Here is a 20,443-nt window from a genome sequence, read left to right on the forward strand (position 1 = left end):
ATGCAAAAATTTCAGAGAACAATTGTTCTACTGAGGGAAATTTCGATGTTTGCTTCTGTTTGCTCAATTGCTTCTGTTCAGAATTTGACGATGGCTTTGATAACTACAAATCTCGGGAATGTGATCATTCTTTACCAAAAATTTCATTCTTTAAAAGTTTCAAGATATTTTTTAATATAGTTTTATTTTCTCTTCAGGATCTGAGAACACATGATGATATTAACGCTAAACGGCTTCAAAAATACTTCGAAATCATCGAATAGAAGTTCGCTGATGCTTTGCGATGGATTAACTTTTGTAAAAGGTATTATAATGTCATATTTATAGTACGCGCGTGCTGATTGGTCGAGAAGCGTGTTTCTATTTAACAATTAGACAACGAGTCCGAGTTGTTTATGAGCGAATAGTTAACGAAGGCGAAGCCTGAGTTGATTCTTCGCTCATAGACAACGAAGGCGAGTTGTCTAATTGTTTTAGTATACACCCTGTACCTAGATGTATTAATTTCGAGAAAATAAGCGATACAGCAATTACACTCCCGAAAAATAATTTAATTAATTCAATTTTATACGGTCGCGCGAGCGAAATTTTCCCAAACGTTCACCATCACGAATAGACAATGGTTGAGTAGCCAATCAGAATGTAGGCATTTTGTAATAGACAATAGTCGGATTTATACTAAAACTGTATAGAAACACGGAAAATTTTTTAATTGTTGACCTTCTTTCCCTGGCTTTTTAAACATAAAAATCGCGTTCAATGACTGATAATATCTGATATAGAGATCAGTGACTAAGAAAGGCCGCGTCTAAGGCGATCTAATAAAACTGGAGTGATAACTTACGATATGTTCCGAATCAGGTGACTTTTCTTCCTGATGGCGGGTAGTCTGACAACTTTCAGGATGATTTTCTTTCAACAATTGCAAAGAATGGTAAATTGTACAGCATCTCGAATATTCTTTTCGATATGTGTCTTTACATTCGACAAAATTTTATACTTACAAATTTTTACACGTGCATGGGATTTCACCCAAGATACGATCTGTCTTTTGCAGTGCGGTCGAGAGATTAAACTACTCTAAGAAAATACTTCAGTCCGTCCGATATGAAGTTATACATCTATACTGCTATATATACAAATGATAAAAAATCAGGTCAGGTTTTACGTACAATTTCAGTTGAGTGTCTTAAGCAATTGCGTTCAGACTGAGTGCCCGTCACTTTTCTGTTGATTGACGCTTCCAAATGAAATTGGGCATGGTGCTTAAGAACGGGGCACTATCTCCAGAGGTAGTACTCAACAAGGGCACTGTGCTCAGCATATTTTATGAACTGATTAGTTTATTGTATGCAGTTGTCACCTCGCCTAGCCGAGATAACTCGCTCTATGTAAACAGGCCCTATGTCGAAAAACCAGTAAACGTTAATTTGGAAAAGGGATTCACTGGCAATTATGGCCACCAAAAAATTTCATTAAAATTAGCCGAAGTAAATTGTGACGTGAATTCAGCCCGCAAAGCACGACAGTAAACACACAATTTGCAAAATTTTCCATACATCTTCAAACACCGACAAAGGACATCGCCGGCAATCTCGAACTAGGAACTGCGATATTTTGGGTGAAGTAACCCAGAGCTGTATCGTTGTGGTTCATCCTTGTACCCAAGTCTTCACGCTCGCATATTACGACACAGCAGTACGCGGAGTGACCTGGGCTCGAGAATAATATGTTTTATCAGCTAACCAACGAGGCTACGCTGAAAACCGATTAAAAACAGTTACAAAGCCCTTATTCATGAATTTTATGAACTGTCTGGAAAAACGTTGGCGAAATGTTTTGTGTACTATGACAAACTTAAATCGTATAAAATTTGTCTTGACCCATTAACCGTCCGTTCAAAAGGGTTTATACACACAGGATTATCGCACCGTAATTTTTCCAAGGTTGTCCAAACTGTTATCAAAACTGTGTTTTGATTGTATTAGTGTCCATTAACGAAAGAATCTCTTGATGCTTCGTGAGCATAAGGTCTATCGTCAATCTTGTGATTAATCAACCACGACACAAACCTACGAGCTTTGCAGTCACCAAGTTTCTCCAAATTGACAGATTTCCCCTGCAAAATATTTCTCATTCGATCAAACGAAGAACCAAAAGGATGTTCACCTTTAGTTAAGATGAAGAAGGAAATCATACCCGCGACGTGGACATCTGATTTCTTTTTGAAACGACTTTTTTCATCCTTGTCTATTGCTTCAATTACTTCTGGTGGCATCCATCCAGGAGTACCTTTTGCGAATGTTTCAACCGTCGTTTCATCTTCATCTAGAATGCGGCTTATTCCAAAGTCTGCTAATTTCATGCGACCTTCGATATCAACCAGGACGTTTGATGGTTTTAGATCTCTGTGCAATATTCCTTTACCATGAAGAAATTCTAGTCCTGATAAAATTTCCCTAATCATTCGTGGACCATGCTCTTGTAGATGTTCAATATTGCATGCATGAACAAGTTCCCTCAAGGTTTCTTCGCAAAGATCAACAATAAGATACATGAAGGTATCGTCACGGTGAAAATGTCGATAGTTCACTATAAATGGAGAGTTGTCCGTTTTAATAAGATTCATGATTTCCTTTTCGTTAATGATGGCTTCATCATCACTTTGTACCAAAATTCTCTTAACAGCAACTTCACTTCCATCCTTCATGAGAGCAACATAGACGCAGGAATTACCACCATCACCAATTTTGAAGTTCTTGTTCGGGACAAAAACCTGCATCGGTATTGGTATTTCGATCTATGGAGGAAAAACCACAAATTATCTATTGTGATGAGTTAGGAACAAAAATGAATTGAGCATTGTGATCAATGAAGGCAAAGCTCAACTACCCTAAAGGCGTTGTTTATATGAGGTCGGTTACAAGGGACAAGAACTTCACCGAGCGTTTATACGATAAATTTGCAGAAAATACAGCAAGCGATAACGGGTTTGTTTTGTACGATATTTTACCAGCTAGAGAGACATAATTCGAATTATTATTTATTCAAAAGAATTCTGATTGGCTAATAGCCATGCGTGAAATCGTCATGTCCAACTTGTGACGTCATTACGTGTGATACGACTTTTTTCTTGCACGTTGTGATAAATAGTCGTATCCCACGTTATGACGTCACACCAATGACGAAGACATTAACGTCCCAAAGAAGCGGGAATGTGAAATCGAAAACATTACCTCTTTCAACTGGTTGCGTTTAATTTCTTCTAACTTCTCAATTTTTTCACGATGTTTTACGGACCTTTTGAGGGTAGTTGCAAGTTCATCATGACCAAGGTGAATACTCCATTCAAGAAGACTCATTTGCCTTCCTTCGACGAGGAATTTTTCTGGTTTCCATACAACGATGTTCTTTTTCAACAGAAGCTTGACCAAATCAGCTAAATTTTCCTCAACAGCCATCCTGAGGATGTCAATGCCAAGAGTATGAACGCTGATTTTACTTTTAAGAGCTATATCAGCGCCCTGTTGAACTAAATACTTGACAATTTCTAATCCACCAGCATCAACGGCATTGTGCAAGACTGACGATCCATCAGGACTCTTGCAATTTACATCAGCGCCCTTTTGAACTAAATACTTGACAATTTCTAACCCACCAGCATCAACAGCACTGTGCAAGACTGACGATCCATCAGGACTCTTGCAATTTACACTAGCCCCCTGTTCGACTAGATACATGACAATTTCTAATGCGTTACAGCCAACAGCAACGTACAAGACTGACCATCCGTCAGCATTCTCACCATTTACATCAGCGCCCTGGTCCACTAGATATCTCACAATCTCAAATTTGTCGCTGACATCAGCGCCCCTTTTATATTTCATCATTTCTAGCGTTTCTTTAGTAAAAGCATAGTGCAGCACTGTCCACCCCTCAGTTTGCTTTGCATTTACATCAGCACCAATTTTATTAACAAGATACTGTACCATTTCTAGCGAACCTCTATTAACGGCATGGTGCAGAATTGTTTCCCCTTCACTTTTCGTGCCAGTCACAGCTCCCCGTCCAACGAGATATTTTACCATTTCTAACGTACCTTTCGTAACAGCAGTGTGCAACAATGACCACCCGTTGGTCTTCTCCTTATCAACATCGGCGCCATGTTCAACAAGATATTTTACCATCTCCAGCGTACCTTCCGTAACAGCAGTGTGCAGCAATGACCACCCGTTGGTCTTCTTTCCATTTACATCGGCGCCCTTTTTAACAAGATATTCTACTATTTCTAGCGTACCTTTAGTAGCAGCAGAGTGCAACACCGTCCACCCGTAGATCTGCTCCCCATTTACATCAGCGCCCTTTTTAACAAGATATTTTACCATTTCCAGCGTACCATGGGTAACAGCAGAGTGCAGCACTGTCCACCCGGTAGTATCCTTGCCATTTACATCAGCGCCTTTTTTAACAAGATGTTTTACTATTTCTAGCGTACCATGGGTAACAGCAAAGTGCAGCACTGTCCACCCGTCAGTACTCTCACCATTTACATCAGCACCGCATTTCGTAACTAAATATTTGAGAATGTCTCTTCCACCAACATCAACGGCAAAATGTAAAGCAGTTTTGCCCGACTCATCTCTACAATGTATATTAGCACCACACCTTTTAACAAAATATTTCACAATTTCTAATGATCGAGAATGTATTGCACTTTGAAGAACTTGGCCATCGTCTTGAAAATTATGTTCAGGGTCATATTGAACAAAATACTTAACAAGATCAAATAAACCATTTCTTGTCGCAATACAAAGAACTGTTTCATCATCTTCGTTCTTGGAATGAATGTCTGCTCCATGGTCAACTAAATATTTGATAATTTTTTTATCTACTGGACTAAACTGAAAAGCACGCCAAAGAATTGTCTTCTTCCAACGATCTTCTTTGTTTTCACCACATTCAACTTGCTTTCTTATTTCCTCCCGAAATTTCTGTTTTTCTTCTTTAGACATATTTGTACTTCCACTTGTCTCTTGCTTCTTTTCAATACCTGTATATACACAAAGATGATAAAACTTTTTAAAAAACACCACCACACTGAACGAAATTTCAATGGCGAGGATGGGTGCTCAGTTTGTTATGAATATGTTGCTAAGTTTGTTATGAATATATAAAATTTGTGCAGACTGATAACTTCCCATTAAGAAACAGCTATGGTTTAGGCCACAGGAAGGCTCAACTTTACGATCAAGTTGTATATTCATATATTTATGTTCATATAACCGTAAAAATAATTGCCTACAAAAGGAATCAGTCAGGCACACAAGACGAATGTATGAATACGCACCCTCGATTTTGCCATCTTGTTATACTAACTATTCTAGGGCTATCCTAGGACCTAGTTACTGTATGGGTCTCTACGGTTAACCAACACTGCTATACATGCACAATGCCTCACACAAATGTGCTACTCAATGATCGCATGAGATTACCAGTTGCGTCTCAGTTCTGTAGTGATGGACCAAATTACTGACTAAGCAAAGTTATTTATTAACTTCATACCTTATATGTTTATATCCTACAACTTCGACAACACGGCATCGGAAATGAAACAAATTTAATTTCGATAAAAATCTTTAACCCAACATCTTCGATCACGAAATCAAGTATCTTCAATATTATGAGTACCACCTTAAATGAGATGGATTTCAAGTTTTACTCTCACAAGCTATGTGGCAAGATACAAAACATCGTTCTTCAACACATGCATGAAAAATGATTTTTGATTTTGTTCAATAAATGTGGAAATAAGTTGTAACACTAAAACGAGGCTACCAGGCCACGACCGGGAACCTCGTTCTCGAGTAATGGCTCATTTCTTGATCTCCTGAGACACTGGGGAACTGTGATGGGAACCCTGCCCATTGAACGTCCATGACCGCTATGTTCCGTCACAACACCCGGGTGTAATTACACCGAACCCAATCTTTGGTCACGTAATCAAGTATCTTCAACGATATGATTATTATTTATCCAATATTATTAGTTCGCCATTCAATCACTTGACACTATGTTATCTCAATGACGTCATCCTCCCGGAAACGAGATTCCGAAATAGCGAGACAAAACGAAACTAAAAACCATGACCAGCCGACAGTTTAAAGAAGTAAAGTAAAAAGCAAATTCCGAATAAAAAAGTCTCTCAAAGCCATCACAGCACATTTTGGCAGAGCGCATTTGCCAAAGGCTCACAAGAAATTTGACACTCTACCGAAATTCCGACCTATAGTTGTCACTACCAACACTCCTCACTATAACGTTGGTAAATTCTTATCGTCTCTACTAAATCCTCTCACTTTAAACTCTTATTCTCTCTCTGATTCATTTGATGCGGTGAATGCTATAACAACATCCCTAAACATTTGTTTCAAGATGGCTTCAAACTTGTTTCTTTTGATGTTGAGTCTTTGTTTACTAATGTTCCCCTTTCCCGCACAGTCAACATCATTCTAGATCGAATTTACAAAGATAAATTGTTAGTAACCACTATGCAGAAACGCACTTTGAAAAAAACTCATTTTGGATTGTTGCAACAAGACAGCCTTTTCCTTTGATGACCAAATTTATGTTCAAAAAGACGGCGTTTCTATGGGCTCATCACTAGGAACTGTCTTAGCTAATATCAATAACGGAGTTTGAGAGATTAATAGTTTCTGAATTGCTGATAGCACTATAAAATTTTACAAACGTTATGTTGATGATACGCTTGTCTTAATTAAGCCTTCCAATATTTCCGGTGTTTTAACAAAGTTTCAGTAGTTTCGATCCTAACCGCCATGGTAGAAAACACGGGTAACGGATAACCGGATAGCCGGATAACCGGTACTCTAGTAACTGATCATTGATAAATATAAATGATCGATATCGAAATAAAGATTATGGACATAACTCTTAGTCTGAACGGTAAACTTTAATTTTTATAACTAGAATATCTATTAACATTTTTTAATCTAGATGTCTTTCAGTGTTTGTAGAAGTCTTCACTGCATTAAACAAATCTTGAATCTTATCGCTCAAAGGTAGGCAGACTGCGCTCGACCTCAAACTCGGCAAAAGTAAAAAGGAGGAAAAGTAATATAAATGAACTTTCATCTGCAGTCAAGTCGCACGCCGAAGTCAGTGTGCTTTAAGACCCTTTGTTCCTAGATATAAGACCCTTTGTCAATAAGACCCTTTGTTCCTAGACATACCCTAGAATCTGTTTATAAAAGTCTTGTGCAGCCTTACTTCGATTACTGCTCCCCTCTGTGGGATACTTGTGGTAAGCTGCTCAGAGGCAAGTTGCAAAAATTTCAGTTTCGTGCTGCGAGGGTCTGAACAGATGCAAATTATGATACTTCATCAATCGATCTTCTTAACAATCTTTCTTGGGACACACTTGAAACTAGACGGTCTGGTGCCAAGTCAGTATTGATGTACAAGATACTTAATGAACACACTGCTCCGGCTCTTCGGGACTCTTTTGTGAGAAGAGAAATTGATCAAACTAATTATCACCTCCGAAACTCTGCAACAGACCTAAGTCTCCCTAGGCCGAATCGAGAGTACCTTAAAAAAGTTTCAAATATAGCGGCGCTATGCTTTGGGATCAGCTCCCAAACGAAGCAAAATCAGCCGAGTCGCTTCGTTTGTTTAAATCAATTGTTGTTGGACACTGAAACGCATCCTACTTATTCATATAATTTATCTATGTGTGAAACTGTCTGTCAGTGGCGTCGCCAGGTTGCTCAGACTGGAGGGGACGAGGCACCAAAGCGCAAGACCTCTAGGGGGGGAAATTTTTATTTCTAGGGTCTCTAAAACGCTATTTCCCGCATTTTCAGCCAAGTTTTATGACAATCCGAAAGCCACAGATCGGAGATTTTTGTTATAAACAAACAGTTTTTACAAGGGGAACTTTTTGTTGTTAGCTAATCAGCCTAATCTGAATGTGTCAACAAGAGCATCCAACTCAATTTTATCAGCAATGTCTCTTTCTATATGCTGACTATGTTATTCTAATGCTATTCTTTACGTGATCAAAAGTAATGTTAATTCGAAAATTTCTTTATTTACTCTGCTGTTGGAAATTAGATTCATTGTACCCCCCCCCTTTTCTCTTCAGATTTAGAAAAATCCCAAAAGTGATCTTTAGAATAAGTGGGGGGGACGAGTCCCCCCCAGTTCCCCCCCTAGCGACGCCACTGCTGTCTGTGTGTATATTGTCCTGTTTTATAGTCATATTAACTGTTTTTTTAAAATTTAAACACGCCTCTCATGGAAACCAGCCTAGAGTTGATGGGGCTAGCGTGTTTCTTGGTTTTAAATAAAGTTTACCTACCCTACCTACCTACCCTACCTTGTAATCTGACGAAAGTATCACACGAACAAGTGCATAAGCCATAAGACGACCGGTATGCATAATTGAGGTGAGATATTCAGTGTCATATTCTCGCCTTTCTTGAAGCACTCCTAATCAAACATAACAAACCTTTCTATTACATCTATTCTACAATTCTCTCTTTGCGCTTTTTCTCTGTGTTGTATATATTTGCGTTTTAAAGTATTGTATTTCATCTTAAGATGACTTTGCAATAAAGTCGAAAATTTACAGTCTCAACCTGTGTCTTGTTTGATTTATGTTTTGTTTCTCAAGATTTCCTGTTTATTCGGAATTTGTTTTTTACTTAACCCAACAAATATCTATAAAGTTCACGCGGAACCTTTTAAATGAATATGGAGATAATATTCTATAGCGCATAGGACTTAAGGACAAGCTAATTTACCATAATCTTTATTTCGATATTGAACATTGATATTTATCAATGATCAGTTACTAGAGTACCGGCTATCCGGTTACCCGTGTTTTCTACCATGCCATCCTAACCTTAATTTCACAGTTGACACTTTTCCCGATGGTATCGCACATTTTTTAGATATAAAAATCACGGTCGATGGTACTGACGTTTATCGTAAAGACACTCACACTGGTCAGTACTCGCATTTCTCTAGTTTCGAGCCATTCTACCGCAAAATCCCTTTACCACCGTGCTTTTAAAATTTGTAGTTCGGAAAAGCTTTTCAAAAGTCAAATTAAAATCATCAAATCTTTCATGTCTTGGAATGGTTATCCGAATAATGTTATATACTCTACGCTAAATAGATTCAAAACTAAGTATTTTCCAAATTCCAATCCCGTTGTCAATACGGTTATTCATGAAGCGGATGATAATCTATTGCCCAAAATCTGGATCCGTATACCTTATCTCGGAAATCGGGGCGGTTTTCTGCTTAAATTCTGTCTCAATAAAATACAAAGATTTCTTTCCAAACCGGTGAAATTCGTCACAATTTACGACACTAAAAGGTTGTCTTATTTTGTTTCCAACAAAGACAAACTTCCTCCTTTATCTCGCAGCAATTTAGTATACGAAGTCGCTTGCCCTGGCTGCGGGAAAACCTATATTGACATGACGCAAAGGCGCTTTTCTGTACGTTTGAAAGAGCATTCTACTAGGCTCTCTTCTACTTCTAGTGCAGTAGGCCAACATTTCTCTGAGCGTGAGCACGCTCAATTCTTAGCCACACTACAAAACCAGTTCTCACTACTCAACGATATACCATTATCCTTGAATAACCAATATCCTATTGAGAACTTAGTTTTCAATAACTATAGAATTCTTCTAAATCGAGCAACTATCATATTCTCGCCTTTCTTAATCAAACATAACAAACCTTTCCTTGTCGGGTCTTTCTTTTCTTTCCTTAAATTAATCTATCTAACATATTGTTGTAAATATAGCATACATATTTAGTTTTATTCACAACCTTATTATGTTTCGCTCTGCTTGGTTTACCGGCCTTCCGCCTACATGCTGGATTGACACGTGCGCTCTCTCTCTGTGTTGTATATATATATGCGTTGTAAAGTATTGTATTTCATTCTGTCTGAAGATGACTTTGTAATAAAGTCGAAAATTTACAGTCTCTTGTTTGAATTATATTTCGATTCTCAAGATGTCTTGTTTATTCGGAATTTGCTTTTTACTTTAAAACGAAACTAGTTGTCTTGTTCTATATGTTCTATGAACTGCCTGTTCAAATGTTCAATAAGGTTTATACACACGGGATTATCGGACCGTAATCTTTCATTGCACAAGGTTGTCCAAATTCTGTATTTTCATAATATTAAACCCCATTAACAAAAAAACACGCGAAGGTGCTGGGGAAAGAGATTAAGAGAAGCACTAAAAACACGCACTGCATGGACGCGATTTGCCAACGCGACGAAAATTTTCCATTCTCGGAAGCAAATGTATTCGATTCTGAAAGAACACTTTGAGAGATTTGGGTCCCAGGCCAGTCAAAATGTACTATCATTCAGTAATTACCAAGAATATAACAACATTTTCCAAAAAATCACCTCGCGTTGGCAAATTGCGTCCGGTGTGTGTCGGTCTTTACCGTACTAACAATGGATTATATTGCCCGCTTCGCTTGCAGGCTATTATGTTGTGTCTACGCAAGCAAATTCAGGAATTGTCAATTCTTGTTGTGTGAAAACTAGGCCAGTGTGGCAATAAAACATGCAATATAAGACCATTTGCATGGTACGATCATAAATAATGCGTCGCATATTTATGTTACGCATTACATGTTTTAGTTTCTAATCGCTTCTCAATTCGGTCGTGCTGGAGCAATATATGTGATTTCGTAAGATAATTTTGCTTCCTACCTTCACTTGTTTCCTTTATTCTACAACATCCTGAAGAGGGACGATAAAACAAATAATTGTATAATAATCTATGTTGTATATTTTCCGTTAGCAAACCTGAGTTTATCGGAGATTCAGATTTCAGAGGGCAACTATCATCAACTGCACCCCGGAAATAGCCTCCTCCGCCGGCATCTCTTATGAATATATATTAGGCATTTATATTGGACTTGTGTTAGAAACAGGAAATCCCCTCTCTCCTCCGCAGAGGCTTCGAATCGCTAGATTTTTAAAGATGACCGCTGCTGCTGAAATTAGAAACGCGGGCGAGGGTTAGGAAGAGACGCCATTTCAATAATATTTTCATCCCATCTGAAAGGAAAGTAAATATCTATACGCTGTAGAATTTATGTGCTTGATCCGCTGAATTATATTATTGAACCCACATCAACATTGAAAAGGAGTGGCAAGTTTCGTCAAACACTTGGACGTCACATTTCTGAACCTGTTTCCACGTTTGGTCATGATATCTTTTGGAGTCGCAAGCTTTATGGAATGACATCAGTTGTAATATATAGCTCTATCAGTTTCAAACTGTTTTTCCTAGAGGTCCATGCAGTAAGGATCATCTCTTATTGATCCAGTGTTAAAATAAACGCGACCTGTTTAGTTTGCTCGGTCGTCAAAAGGCTAAATGGGGCTGGGACAATAATGCGTGTTAAATGGGCGTGGCGTTAACTGAGGGGCAGTTGCCTGAGGGGACACCTCCTTGGAAGAGGGCGCAAGGTGGTTTCCCGCATGCTCGGTTAGTGCTGAACGGGAAATGTTTTTGAATTTGAAACTTCTATACGGTCACAAACAGTTCTTTAAAGTGTTATTCATCAGCTGTTCCATCGTTAAGTGAACATGTGGCTTCGTAATTCTCTAATCATTTAATTTGCGCTCTGAACCGTGAGAAAACGAACCTGGGCTTCTTCTTTGCTCCGTGCCCCAGGGTGATTACCACCCCTCCTGCTTGCTCTACGTTATTGGTGGTTTGTATATAGATATAGTTTGTCCTGTGAAAACTGCTGAAGTTGCAAGCAAACAAATAAAAAATGGCAAAATATGATAATCGCGAGTGAGTGCATCGGGGGGCGTTTGAAACAGCCTAAGCTCTAACGTCGCATAATGCAACTGCTTCTGTCGAACTTTTGTAACTGAAAATTCCTCTTCGGATGTACATTCAGAAGCCTAGAGACCATTCAGAGACGTATGATTATGAAGGCTTTTTATATAAGTCCCTAGTTTTATTATCTAAATACAAATTGCATTATTAAAAAGTGTCTAAGAGACGTTACATGTGTTTCTTTGCACTATAAAGTTTATAAAAACTAACTAGGCCTACGCCAGGCAGGGCCCGGCCGAAACTACAGGGTGTCTCAAAAAAACGAAAACTATGTGTGAAATCACCCATAACAATGTAATTGTTGGAGTTTGAATGCCTAAGCACTCTGTTGGGATAATATCACAATAAACACTCGTTGTTCCGCGGTCAACTGGGACAGTACTATTTTGGCATTTTCTTTCGAAGCAATATCAAGGCTAATTTAAATTCAATCATATTCACAATTTCAAATTTTTCATATTTAGCATTTTATAAGTTGGATTAAATCCCCCACGGGCTAAAATTTGTGAACACGGCATTCAAATTTTAACAATGAATGATTTCAATAGTTTTCGTTTTTTGAGACACCCTGTAGAACGATAATTGCGGGCAAGGGGTGTTTATTTATCTATTCAGTTCTGCCCGACGAATTTCTGTTGTAAGCTATTGCACTCATGCAGAAAACAAAGCCGTCGGACAGAACTGAGTTTATGAATACAGACCCCCTCCAATTATCGTTCTAGTTTCGGGAACCGATTCAAATTCTAAAAATAACCTGATCCACCCTAGAGATTGACAATCCGCCTGGACAAAGTTGGGCTGGAAAGGGTTCATAAATTCAAACAAACTTCGCAGATAATTCGTCTTTACGGGTTATCCGCCAGGTTTTTCAATTTTCACACAGATTATCAGTCGAATTTACTTTTTCTTGCATTTTGTTTTTAAAATACACGTTAACATCTCTTTGTCAAAGTTGGTATTTTTGTCCACGAGTGAGAAGAAAGTGTTTCCAAGGCGAAGGAAAAAGTTCATTAAACCCCGCAAAGTTATGAATTCCTGTGGTTAGTTTTGTCTCGTGTGGAAATTCAGATGATTATTTATTCACGAGGACGTTTACAACCATTGAATGTTCCTGTTGAAGCGAAAGAAATCAACGTGACTGTGTTATTATTACGCCAATCTATACGATAAATGCCGATGAACTCTTCAACAACAGAAACGAAACCTGGTTTTATATTTAACAGTTATTCTGCGAACTCGAGTCGTATATGAGCTGATAGCCGTGACCAGAATAACTGTTTTATTTATACACAAACTTTTTCGCCCTTTCGGTGCATTTTGGTGTGCTATTATCAACTAAAGCTTGGATTTCTATTTCACTCAACTCCCCAAATCTTTCAGCCATTTTGTTTACTTTCTCTACTAGAAATATATGAGCTAATATCTGCCAAGTAGCCAACCAATGAAATTGCAGCATACCTCATATCTGGCGCTTGTGTATATAATAATGAGGAATATGAAATGGCAAAGTCCAAAAAACATTTTATTTTCTTGATTTCATGCGCTAAAACGGTGGCCTCGGTGTGTCGTTTTTGACAGCATGAGAAAAGAATCTTCCAATGCTTCGTCAGCATAAGGTCTATCATCAATCTTGTGACGAATCAGCGACGACACAAACCTACGAGCTTCGCGATCACCAAGTTTCTTCAGATTGATAGGATTTCCTTTTGAAATATTTTTCATTCGTTCTAACGAAGATCCAAAAGGGTGTTCACCTTTCTTTAAGATGAAGAAGGCAATCATACCCGCGACGTGGACATCTGATTTCTTTTTGAAACGACCTTTTTCATCTTTGTCTATTGCCTTGATTACTTCCGGCGGCATCCATCCACGAGTACCTTTAGCGAATGTTTCGACTGTCGTTTCATCGTCATTTAGAACGCGGCTTATTCCAAAATCTGCCAATTTCATGCGACCTTCGATATCAACCAGGACGTTTGATGGTTTTAGATCTCTGTGCAATATTCCTTTACCATGAAGAAATTCAAGTCCGGATAGAATTTCCCAAATCATTCGTGGACCTTGCTCTTGTAGAAGTTCAATACTGCATGCATGAACAAGTTCCCTCAAGTTTTCTTCGCAAAGATCAACAATAAGATACATGAAGGTATCGTCACGGTGAAAATGTCGATAGCTCACTATAAATGGCGATTTGTTTGTCTTGATGAGATTCATGATTCCTAATTCGTTTTCAACTGTTTTATCGTCATTTTGCACGAAAATTCTCTTAACAGCAACTTCACTTCCATCCTTCATGACACCAACATAGACACACGAAAAACCGCCAGCACCAATTTTGAATTGATTGCTTGCGACAAAAACTTGCATCGGTGTTTCAACCTATAGACGAAAAACAGTAAATTTTCTATCGTGAGAAGAAAAAGGAAAAAAATCATTCACGATTTATAAGATATGAGGGCAAAATAGTCAAATTTCAACTTCTAGATATATGAAAAACTTCACGATGTGTTCAAATGAAGCGGAAAATATGTTTATTTGTTGATTTGTACAGGAAATGCCATTCAATGTAAAGATATTCACACACTTTTTAAATAAAATATGTTTCAAAATATACCGTCGAACGAGGATTTCTGCTGCTTATAATTTTCCGCTCCTACGACAATCGAAAAAAGATAAAACACTTGTACAATATTCATTTGAAAACGAGGTACTCTTAACTCACTTTTCCAAAACGCGAATAGATAATGATGCATTCAGACTCAAACTTTACTACACAGTCCCTTTCTCTAGCAAATGAGAGGAGTTTATTTTCATGAGCTTGCTGAGCAAGCGCTTACGCTTTTTTAATCAGAAGAGAGACATATGGGTATTAATCTGTGTCACTGTTAAAGCTCCCTTAGGATTTAGTTTCATCGCTTTTGAAAGCTTTCCCGCGTCATCCCGCGTCATGTCGTAGATCTTAAACTTCCTATAAACGTTGGCTACTACACAGGCAGCTTTCACAGACTAATTAAAAGAATACACATACATCTTTGAAATATTTACCTCTTCTAACTGGTTGCAATTCATTGTTTTCAACGTCCGAATTTTCAAAGAATGTTTTATGGACCTCTTGAGGATAGTTGTAATTTCATCATGACCAAGGTGAATACTCCATTCAAGAAGACTCATTTGCTTTCCTTCAACAAGAAATGTCCAACGTCTCCACCAAGCGATGTTCTTTTCAAAAAGAAGATCGACCAAAGCAACGAAGTTGTTTACAACAGCTATTTTCATGGTGTCAAAGCCAAGAGTATGAAAGCTGATTTTACTTTTAAGAGTTATGTCAGCACCCTGTTCAATTAAATATTTGATAATTTCTAATGCACCAGCATCGACAGCGACGTGCAGGAGTGTCTGTCCATCAGCATCCTTGTCATTTACATCAGCAGCTAATTGTTCAACAAGATATTTTACCATATCTAATTCACCAACACTAACAGCATGATGAAGAACTCTCCCAGCAGTAGCCTTTGCGCCTTGTTTCATTAAATATTGGACGATGTCCAGTACACCAGCCCCAACAGCAGCGTCCAAAGTTGTCACTCCGTTAGTATCCTTGCCGTTTACGTCAGCGCCATGTTCGACAAGATATTTCACCATTTCTAGCGTACCTTTAGTAACAGCATGGTGCAGCACTGTTCGCCCGTCATTCTGCTTTTCGTCAACATTTGCGCCCATTTCAATAAGATATTTTAATATATCCGGCGCACCTTTCCCAACAGTGTAGTGCAAGACTGTCTCCCCGTTAGTATCCTTGCCATTCACATCAGCGCCATTTTCAACAAGATATTTTACCACTTCTAGCGAACCTTCAGTAACAGCACTGTGCAAGATTGTCCACCCGTTAGTTCTCTTGCTATTTGAATCAGCGCCTTTTTCAACTAGATATTTTACCATTTCTAGCTTACCTTTAGAAATAGCAACGTAAAGCACACTATACCCGGCATTGTTTTTGGCATTTACATCAGCGCCATGTTCAACCAGGTATTTTAACATTTCCAGCGTACCTTTAGTAACAACGTCATGCAGCACTGTCCACCCACCGGGTTTTTTTCCATTTACATCAGCCCCAATGTCAACAAGATATTTTACCATTTCTAATGAACCGTAAGAAACAGCATAATGTAACACTGTCAACCCGTCAGTAGTATCCTTGCCATTTACATCAGCGCCGTTTTCAACAAGATATTTTACCATTTCTAGCGCAGCTTTAGTAACAGCATAGTTCAGCACTGTCCACCCGTTAGTATCCTTGCCATTTACATCAGCGCCGTTTTCAACAAGATATTTTACCATTTCTAGCGCAGCTTTAGTAACAGCATAGTTCAGCACTGTCCACCCGTTAGTATCCTTGCCATTTACATCAGCGCCGTTCTCAACAAGACACTCTACCATTCCTAGTGTACCCTGAGTAAAAGCAGCGTGCAGCATTGTCCAATTGTGAATAGTATCCTTGCTATTAACATCAGCGCCCATTTTAATTAGATATTTTACCATTTCTAGTGTGCCTTTAGAAATAGCAACGTAAAGAACGGACCAGCCGCCATTGCTTTTGGCGTTTACATCAGCGCCATGTTCAACCAGGTATTTTAACATTTCTAGCGTACCTTTAGTAACAACCTCATGCAGCACTGTCAACCCACCGGGTTTTTTTCCATTTACATCAGCACCTAGTTCAACAAGATATTTTACCATTTCTAATGAACCATAAGAAACAGCATAATGTAACACTGTCCACCCGTCAGTAGTATCCTTGCCATTTACATCAGCGCCGTTTTCAACAAGATATTTTACAATTTCTGGCGTAGCTTTAGTAAAAGCAGTGTGCAGTACGGTCCACCCGTCAATCATCTTGCCATTTACACCAGCGCCATGTTCAACAAGATATTTTACCGTTTCAAACGTACCCTCTGCAACAGCAGTGTGCAGCACTGTCGAACCGTTAACATCCGTTCCATTTACATCAGCGCCTTTTTCAACGAGATACTCCACCATTTCTAGCGAATCTTTAATAACAGCAGCGTGCAGCACTGTTTTCCCGTCAGTATCCCTGCCATTTACATCAGCGCCCCTCTCTACAAGGAATTTTATTGTTTCTTCCCTATCTTCAGTAACAGCAGTTACATCAGCGCCCTGTTCAACAAGATATTTTACGATTTCTAGCGTACCTTTAGTAACAGCATAGTGCAGCACTGTCCTCCCGTGAGTGTCCTGGCCATTTACATCAGCGCCTTTTTCAACAAGATATTTATTATATCAAGAGTACCTTCAGAAACTGCGTAGTGCAAGACTGTCCAGCCTTCATTATCCTTGCCATTTACATCAGCGCCATGTTCAACAAGATATTTTACCATTTCTAGCGTACCTTCAATAACAGCATGAAACAGTACTGTCCAGCCGTCGGTCTTTTTTCCATTCACATCAGCGCCCATTTCAACAAGATATATAACTATTTGTAATGAACTATAAGAAACAGCATAGTGCAGCACCGTCCACCCGTCTGTACTCTCACTCTTTACATCAGCGCCGTTTTCAACCAGATACTTTACCATTTCTAACGTACCTTCAGCAACAGCATCATGTAGCAATGTCCAGCCGTCGGTCTTTTTTCCATTTACATTTGCACCCATTTCAACAAGATATTTTACCATTTCTCGCCTACCTTTAGTAACAGCATCGTGCATTACTGTGCATCCGTCAGTATCCTTGTCATTTACATCAGCGCCACATTGTTCAACAAAATATTTGACAATGTCTGTTTCACCAGCATCAACAGCATGATGTAAAGCAGTTTTGCCCGACTCATCTTCGCAATTTACATAAGCACCACAATCTTTAACAAAATATTTCACAATTTCTAATGATCGAGAATGTATTGCACTCTGAAGAACTTTGTAATCGTCTTGAAAATTATGTTCAGGGCCATATTGAACAAAATACTTAACAAGATCAAATAAACCATTTCTTGTCGCAATACAAAGAACTGTTTCACCTTCCTCGTTCTTGGAATAAACGTCTGCTCCATTGGAAACTAAGTATTTGATAATTTCTTGATCTACTGGACTAAACTGAAAAGCACGCCAAGAATTGTCTTCTTCCATCCATCTTTTTTGTTTTCACCACGTTTAACTTGCTTTTTTATTTCGTCCCGAAATTTTTGTTTTGCTTCTTCAGAGACGTTCATACTTCCACTTGCTTCTTGCTTCTTTTCAGTACCTGTATATACCATGAAAATTAACATACACGCTTAATAAACGTGCTCTCTTGCAATCACATCTATACCGCAATAGCATGCAAGTAGTGCAACCATATATAAATCCAAATACTCGCAGAAATATACTAACTGCTGACTGCTCGATCGTCATATGATTTTAGTAATTACCTACCCTCAACTAAAGATGATGATCTACAGGGTGTATCAAAAAAAATGTCCCAAATGTAAAATTTTCGTTCTTCAGGATATTTTGCAGAATTTGTGTTCCTAGGGATAGTTAAGACTTATCTGGTATGCCTAGGCCAAGTTTGGTTTTTCATTAACAAAATTATGTTACCGGGGGGGGTTGTTCCTTTCCACTGATATTGAGAGAGCTTGCGCGCGAAAATGTGAAGCTGAAACTGAGACACGATTTAGCTGTTTTAAAGTAGGAAAGCTTTTTAATAAACTGTCAAATTTTCAGGAAAAATGCATACTGGGAGCAACGCGCGACCCCTTAAATTGACAAATATTTCATTGCGCGCAGTGGATTAAATGCATCGTTGATTTTAGCGTGACCGATCTCATGCAAGGTTGGGCAAATGAATAAATTAAAGCGAGAAACTGAACAAAAAGACGAAGCGATTTAATAACAAGATTTTTATTCGTGATGTTAATCCTCAAAATTTCCACCATTTCTTTCTAAGCAAACTGCGGCTCGTCTGAGCATGGTAAACACTGAACGGCGAACCATTTGTCTGTCCTGCCTCAAATTCTCCATTTCGTTCGAAATTCTTTCTTGCAAATCGCCTACGCTACAACCGGCAAATCTAGGCGAATCAGACAAATGGTTCGCTGTTCAGTGTTTACTATGCTCAGACGAGACGCAGTTTGCTTAGAATAAAATGGTGGACATGCTGAGGATTAACATCACGAATAAATCACTTTGTCTTTGTGTTCAGTTTCTCGCTTTAATTTATTCATACAGCCTTGCATGAGATCGGTCACGCTAAAATCAACGATGCATTTAATCCACTGCGCGCAATGAAATATTTGTCAATTTTAGGGGTCGCGCGTTGCTCCCAGTATGCATTATTTTTCCTGAAACTTTGACAGTTTATTAAAAAGCTTTCCTACTTTTAGACAGCTAAATCATATCTCAATTTCAGCTTCATATCTCACGCGCAAGCCCTCTCAATATCAGTGGAAAGGAACCACCCCCCCGGTAACATAATTTTGTTAATGAAAAACCAAGCTTGGCTTAGGTATACCAGATAATTTCCATTCTCGGAAGCAAATGTATTCGATTCTGAAAGAACACTTTGAGAGATTTGGGTCCCAGGCCAGTCAAAATGTACTATCATTCAGTAATTACCAAGAATATAACAACATTTTCCAAAAAATCACCTCGCGTTGGCAAATTGCGTCCGGTGTGTGTCGGTCTTTACCGTACTAACAATGGATTATATTGCCCGCTTCGCTTGCAGGCTATTATGTTGTGTCTACGCAAGCAAATTCAGGAATTGTCAATTCTTGTTGTGTGAAAACTAGGCCAGTGTGGCAATAAAACATGCAATATAAGACCATTTGCATGGTACGTCAAATAATGCGTCGCATATTTATGTTACGCATTACATGTTTTAGTTTCTAATCGCTTCTCAATTCGGTCGTGCTGGAGCAATATATGTGATTTCGTAAGATAATTTTGCTTCCTACCTTCACTTGTTTCCTTTATTCTACAACATCCTGAAGGGACGATAAAACAAATAATTGTATAATAATCTATGTTGTATATTTTCCGTTAGCAAACCTGAGTTTATCGGAGATTCAGATTTCAGAGGGCAACTATCATCAACTGCACCCGGAAATGCCTCCTCCGCCGGCATCTCTTATGAATATAATTAGGCATTTATATTGGACTTGTGTTAGAAACAGGAAATCCCTCTCTCCTCCGCAGAGGCTTCGAATCGCTAGATTTTTAAAGATGACCGCTGCTGCTGAAATTAGAAACGCGGGCGAGGGTTAGGAAGAGACGCCATTTCAATAATATTTTTCCCATCTGAAAGGAAAGTAATATCTATACGCTGTAGATTTATGTGCTTGATCCGCTGAATTATATTATTGAACCACATCAACATTGAAAAGGAGTGGCAAGTTTCGTCAAACACTTGGACGTCACATTTCTGAACCTGTTTCCACGTTTGGTCATGATATCTTTTGGAGTCGCAAGCTTTATGGAATGAATCAGTTGTATATATAGCTCTATCAGTTTCAAACTGTTTTTCCT

General features: G+C 38.6%; 2 protein-coding genes across 2 annotated transcripts; both read right to left on the bottom strand.

The window, feature by feature from the left end:
- Positions 1 to 725: 725 nt before the first annotated feature.
- Positions 726 to 4,385, bottom strand: LOC114519507 (putative ankyrin repeat protein RF_0381). The gene is made up of 2 exons (XM_028539652.1): positions 3,237 to 4,385; positions 726 to 2,800 (listed from the first exon to the last, which is right to left on the bottom strand). The coding sequence occupies exons 1-2, from the start codon at positions 4,383 to 4,385 to the stop codon at positions 1,985 to 1,987; spliced, it is 1,965 nt and encodes a 654-aa protein (XP_028395453.1). The 3' UTR covers positions 726 to 1,984.
- An 8,965-nt stretch (positions 4,386 to 13,350) lies between these two features.
- Positions 13,351 to 17,034, bottom strand: LOC114519423 (putative ankyrin repeat protein RF_0381). Its single transcript, XM_028539549.1, has 3 exons — positions 16,458 to 17,034; positions 14,967 to 16,259; positions 13,351 to 14,300 (listed from the first exon to the last, which is right to left on the bottom strand). The coding sequence occupies exons 1-3, from the start codon at positions 16,956 to 16,958 to the stop codon at positions 13,458 to 13,460; spliced, it is 2,637 nt and encodes an 878-aa protein (XP_028395350.1). The 5' UTR covers positions 16,959 to 17,034; the 3' UTR covers positions 13,351 to 13,457.
- Between the last annotated feature and the right edge of the window lie 3,409 nt (positions 17,035 to 20,443).

Source organism: Dendronephthya gigantea, unplaced genomic scaffold (assembly GCF_004324835.1).
Source record: "Dendronephthya gigantea isolate DGI-Jeju-01 unplaced genomic scaffold, DenGig_1.0 000013F, whole genome shotgun sequence".
Lineage (NCBI taxonomy): Eukaryota > Metazoa > Cnidaria > Anthozoa > Malacalcyonacea > Nephtheidae > Dendronephthya > Dendronephthya gigantea.

Bases quoted from the DNA above. Each gene is read 5' to 3' on its own strand.
- LOC114519423 (XM_028539549.1), bottom strand. From the start codon at position 16,958: ATGGTGGAGTATCTCGTTGAAAAAGGCGCTGATGTAAATGGAACGGAT. The intron at 16,260-16,457 runs GTAAAATATCTA...GCTGCGCTAGAA, and splicing joins CTAAAGGCACACTAGAAATG to ATGGTAAAATATCTTGTTGA. The intron at 14,301-14,966 runs GTAAATATTTCA...TTTCGTCTATAG, and splicing joins ATTGCAACCAGTTAGAAGAG to GTTGAAACACCGATGCAAGT.
- LOC114519507 (XM_028539652.1), bottom strand. From the start codon at position 4,385: ATGGTAAAATATCTTGTTAAAAAGGGCGCTGATGTAAATGGGGAGCAG. The intron at 2,801-3,236 runs GTAATGTTTTCG...TTTCCTCCATAG, and splicing joins AACGCAACCAGTTGAAAGAG to ATCGAAATACCAATACCGAT.